The following is a 4981-nucleotide window of genomic DNA, read 5'->3' as shown; positions in this document are numbered from 1 at the left end:
ATGGGTTGACTTAGTTTTTTGGATGATCTTGTCTGTATAGAACTTTATGTTACTATACTTTCTGTTTGTGAGTTATTAACATATGTATGCGTGGAATGTTATGATGAGCATATAAGTACGGCTCTATGGACAAAATTTTAAATTTGCTTTCGTTCAGCTCCTTTACCCTGATGAGTTTTGTCTTATTTGATTTGAGACCGTAGGTAATCTCGTGATTACTAACCGATTATGACCTTAACCCATAAGGACGAGTTCGGATCGTGACAATCGTTATTATCGTCCTTATAGACTCAAACGAAAGGAGCATGGATCTATGACCGTCAAAGTTTATAAAAATAACTTACGAACTGAGCACTCTAAAAAAATATTGTAATTTTTTTATCCAACTGACATATAAATTGGACTTTTTTTTATTCAATTTATTTATTTATTTATTTATTTATTTATTTTTTAATCCGTTAATCTTGGAGGACGACGTCATGATGATAATATCGGCTAGCACAAACATACGCTATGCAATGCATATTGCATAACCTCCCCTTTGTTTTTTCGCTAAAAATGAAAGGGAACTTTAGGTGACCGTCACTGATTAGCATGTTATTTATTGATACTAATGGAATGGTTAAAGCCTTTTAATGCTTGCTTCTTCATGTCACTAAAAAATGAAAGGAAGAGGGTTGATTGGGGCCGGGGTTCTGAACAGAATACTACTGCCCCCCCCTTTCCAAACACATACAACAACAACCACAACAACAACAAACATCTCCCCAAAATACCCACAGTTTTCCCTGCAGAGAGACAGTGCGACACAGACGGACACACCCCTTTCCCTATTTCTCACTCTCTTTTTCTCACATACAGCAGTATTACTCTCTCTCTCTCTGTCTGTCTCTAAAAATTTCCTCTGAAGTTCGCACAACTTCCTTTAAACCTTCCTCCCTACTGCCCTCCTCCCGCCCCCCATCTCATAATATATATATATATATATATTTGATAATCTTTGCAGTTTGGGTTTCCATCGTACCATTGGGAAGGGGGAACGCAGTGCGATCTGATTCTGCGTTTGGGCTTAAATTAAGCATCTGTGTATTTGCATATAATATATATGTCTGAGCTTTTCAGCTTGATCGTTTGGTGCTTTGCTTTTTTGTGAGGAAGACTAAAGGGTAGCGGTGCTGGTGGGTGGGTATGAACAGTACGTCTATGGTGGCCGCGTCGGTGGCAGGGATGAGATCGTCGTCGGCGTCGCCGTTCACGGTGTCGCAGTGGCAGGAGTTGGAGTATCAAGCTCTGATCTTTAAATATCTGATGGCTGGATTGCCTGTCCCACCTGATCTCGTACTTCCCATTCAGAAGAGCTTCGACTATATATCTGCTACTACCTTCTTCCACCAACCCACCAGTACTCTCTCTCTCTCTCTCTCTCTCTCTCTCTCTCTCTCTCTCTCTCTCTCTCTCAATTAACCTCCTCGAATAATTGATTTTTATGAATCTTGTTCAATGTTTTCTTTAACTTTTCTTTTTTCGATTAAACTAACTCTTTTTTAGTCTGCTGCCAGTATTGTTGATTTTCCCTTTTAGTTTTGTAGGTGCTGTTTGGTTTGGTTTGGTTTGGTTTGGGTTGATTGATGGAAATAGTTCGAAATCCCTTGTGCTTGAGATTCTTTTTAATGATCAAGTTTGTGTTTTTGTGATGGGGCGACCATTTATATTTATACATATACATATTTACCTGCATCTACCCTGTTTTTTTTTGTACTTGTGAACATTTTTTCCGCCTAATCTTTTTTATCTTGGGTTGGCGTTTGTAATTGTAATTGCGCCGTTGTCAGCAGATTTAGCTGCTCTGCTAATTAAGGCCATATTGTCTGGCGGTTAAGTCGTATATTTTTGGTTATGATGATTAATTGTTTTGTTGCTTTGCCAGCAGCAGTGAGAAAGTGAAGCATCATTAGAGTGTATATATTTTATTACTTGGAGCTTTAATTTAATATATATATATATATATATATATATATATGTATATATATATTGCAGTGGGTTATTGTTCCTTGTATGGGAAGAAGGTGGACCCAGAGCCCGGGAGATGCAGGAGGACTGATGGAAAGAAGTGGAGGTGCTCCAAAGATGCATACCCGGACTCCAAGTACTGTGAGCGCCATATGCACCGTGGTCGCAACCGTTCAAGAAAGCCTGTGGAATCCCAAACTGTCTCACAGTCATCGTCGTTGTCGTCCACCACCTTGACATCTCTGACTGTTGCCCCGGCCGGAAGAAGCAACACTAGCAGTGGTGGAGCTGGAAGCTTCCAAAACCTTCCCTTGCTGCACTCCTTTGGTAACACTCAGGCCCCAGCAGCTGGTTCTGGTGGAAGTAACCAATCCCAGCTCCACCTCGAATCCATTCCATATGGGATTCCTCGCAAAGATTACAGGTATTACTGCATTTTGCTGTTTAACATGCTGGTAGTAGTAGTTCAGCTTATGCAGCCCTGTCTTAATTGTTCTTATCAAAAATTAAGAAGAAGAAAAAAAATGTTGTGTGAAAGCAATTGGTTGGAAAACTTTAGCTGCTGTACCTGTCACGGAAGGTAATATCTGTTGGGCCCATAAGTAAAATTGTGTGGAATGATCTGAAACTAAGGCCTGATGCCTTATGAAAGTATTGGATATCTGGTTGAAACCTTTTAACACTCTGGTTTCTGGGCCCTGATGCCCATCAATCAGAATGGTTGAATTCTTTGTCTCTGCATCGTGTGTTGGTTCACACACATTTTCTTTTTGGTCTGTTTCTTTGCCTTTTGTTTTCTCTGTGAAACTTGCTGCAGAAATCGGACAAGCATTTGAAATTTTCCTGGGCATGCTAATTAGTAACAGATTGTTCATCCCATTCAGTTCCTTAAGTTTTGGGCCATGCCTAACAGTTTCCAGTCTCATTAATATGTCTATACTTAAAATCAAGTATTTCCTCTCTTAAGTATGCTTAATTGCTGGTATTTGGCCGTCTTCTTATTCTGGGACTTAATACCACCATGACAATGCCCCCTTTTTTGTATTTGGAAAAGAGAGAGGGGGAAGAAAATAAAAGAAAGAAAAAGAACGTGGTTGACTTTTCCAACTAAAATTGCTCAACAGAAGAAATACATTTATTGACTGGAATAGATTGTTGTGCTCAGATGAGAATGGTGCTTATGTAGATTAATGGATTCAAAAAGTTAATAATGGTTGATCCCCACGATTTTAATGTGGATTTCAATTCATTTATTTTCAAAACCATGGTTTCTTTAACTTCAAGCCTGCTGCCCCTTTCACTTGATATATTCAGTTTATGTTTGACTGAAGGGCTTTCCATAGTTGCACAGCTTTTGTGCTACATCTGTTTCGGTTGTGTTTGCTTAGCTCCTAGTTTTCTGGTCTCCTGTTTCATAATTTAATTGAGGTTCACTCTGCCATTCCAGCCTCTCTTTTTTTTCAAGTTAAAGTTGTTTACGGGTTGTTGTTGCAATATTGTAAGTAAAGGAATATGCTAACCTGTATTCATGTTTAGTTCTAATAATACAAAATTTTGATATAAATGATATGGTTGATTCAGAGAATTATGTGTTCTTTGAAAGCACTTAATAAAACCAAGTAGTTGTGATTTGAGAGATTAAGAAGATAGATTATAGACATAAGTTGTCCTAAATGCTACTCATAGATAGATAATCGAACATGCAGGTATGTTCATGGACTTAAACCTGATGTGGGTGAGCATAGTTTCTTCTCTGAAGCTTCAGGAAGCAATAGGGATCTCCAAATGGATTCACCACCGGTAGCTGTAGACAACACATGGCCACTAATGCCATCTCGAGTGTCCCTATTTCCCACATCGAAAGCAAGTGACAACTCCATGATACATCAGAATCATTATCCTCCACCTCATCCTCGACATTCATTTTTCAGCAGCAATGACTTTGGCACGGGAGGAGAACATGTCAAAGAGGAGGGTGTTCATACTCAATTCCTTCGACCTTTCTTTGATGAGTGGCCAAGGACGACAAGGGATACTTGGTCTGGTCTTGAAGATGAGAGATCAAACCAGACCTCATTCTCCACTACTCAACTCTCAATTTCGATCCCAATGGCTTCTTCATCTGACTTCTCCACCACAAGTTCTCAGTCTCCGCATGGTTAGTTTTAAATTTTAGTGACTTTTTTTTTTTTGCCTTTTTTTCCTGCAGATCTCCTCAATCTTTATCTCACTGAATTTAGGTGGTTGCTATATAATATATATATATATATATATATTAATTGTGGTGCAGATAGTTGAAAGAAGAATGTTTTTATTTTTTTGTTCCCAAGGATGGATGGATACATACCACCATTTTGAAGCAATATATATGTATGTATACAATTAAGTTCTGCTGCTGCCTGCCTGGCCTCTTGAGATGTACTTGCTTGCTTCCTTCCTAATGAGGAAGAGTCACCAATTCCTATTCCTATTCCTATTCCTATTCCTATTTCTATTCCATGTGTCTCCTGGAGATATCTTTGCTTTTTAGCATGTGAGTTTTGCCATATGTTTTGTGTACAAGTACATTTGCGAACTCTTCGAGCCTTAGCTATATATATAAGGTGCTGGTACCAATTAATAAAACAGACTCGGGGCCGTTTTATATGATAGAAATCCACATCTTTAGTGGTTTGTCTGCGATTGGCAAGGTAAAGTACAACTTCTTCACTTTTTTTTCCTTTCTTCTTTTTTATTTTGTATTTTCCATATTTTTATGGGATTTGCTTCCAGGTAATTAAGTCATTAAAAAATGTTTTCCAATTGATATAGCAACTGTGCAAAGTCCTCCATGGTATTCTTCCTTTGGACGGGCTACCCACCTGTGGTCAGATATTTGTTCAGAATTTTTGCTGGGTTGTGAAAGAATGTTGCCTGCAATTTCACCTTCTTTTTTTTCTTGTCTGTTTCTTTCTTTCTTTCTTCGGCCTCA

At 38.6% G+C, this 4981-nt stretch overlaps 1 protein-coding gene across 1 annotated transcript; it reads left to right on the top strand.

Annotated features, from left to right (window-relative positions):
• Positions 1–723: 723 nt before the first annotated feature.
• On the top strand, positions 724–4665 carry LOC145796792 (growth-regulating factor 5-like). Its single transcript, XM_082881936.1, has 4 exons — positions 724–1402; positions 2038–2434; positions 3717–4168; positions 4301–4665. The coding sequence occupies exons 1-4, from the start codon at positions 1189–1191 to the stop codon at positions 4306–4308; spliced, it is 1071 nt and encodes a 356-aa protein (XP_082738062.1). The 5' UTR covers positions 724–1188; the 3' UTR covers positions 4309–4665.
• The last annotated feature ends 316 nt before the right edge of the window (positions 4666–4981 follow it).

This window comes from Camellia sinensis, chromosome 8 (assembly GCF_055761805.1).
Source record: "Camellia sinensis isolate YWXY chromosome 8, ASM5576180v1, whole genome shotgun sequence".
Lineage (NCBI taxonomy): Eukaryota > Viridiplantae > Streptophyta > Magnoliopsida > Ericales > Theaceae > Camellia > Camellia sinensis.
Note: the sequence above shows the minus strand (reverse complement) of the source record. Positions and strands in the feature narration are given on the sequence as shown.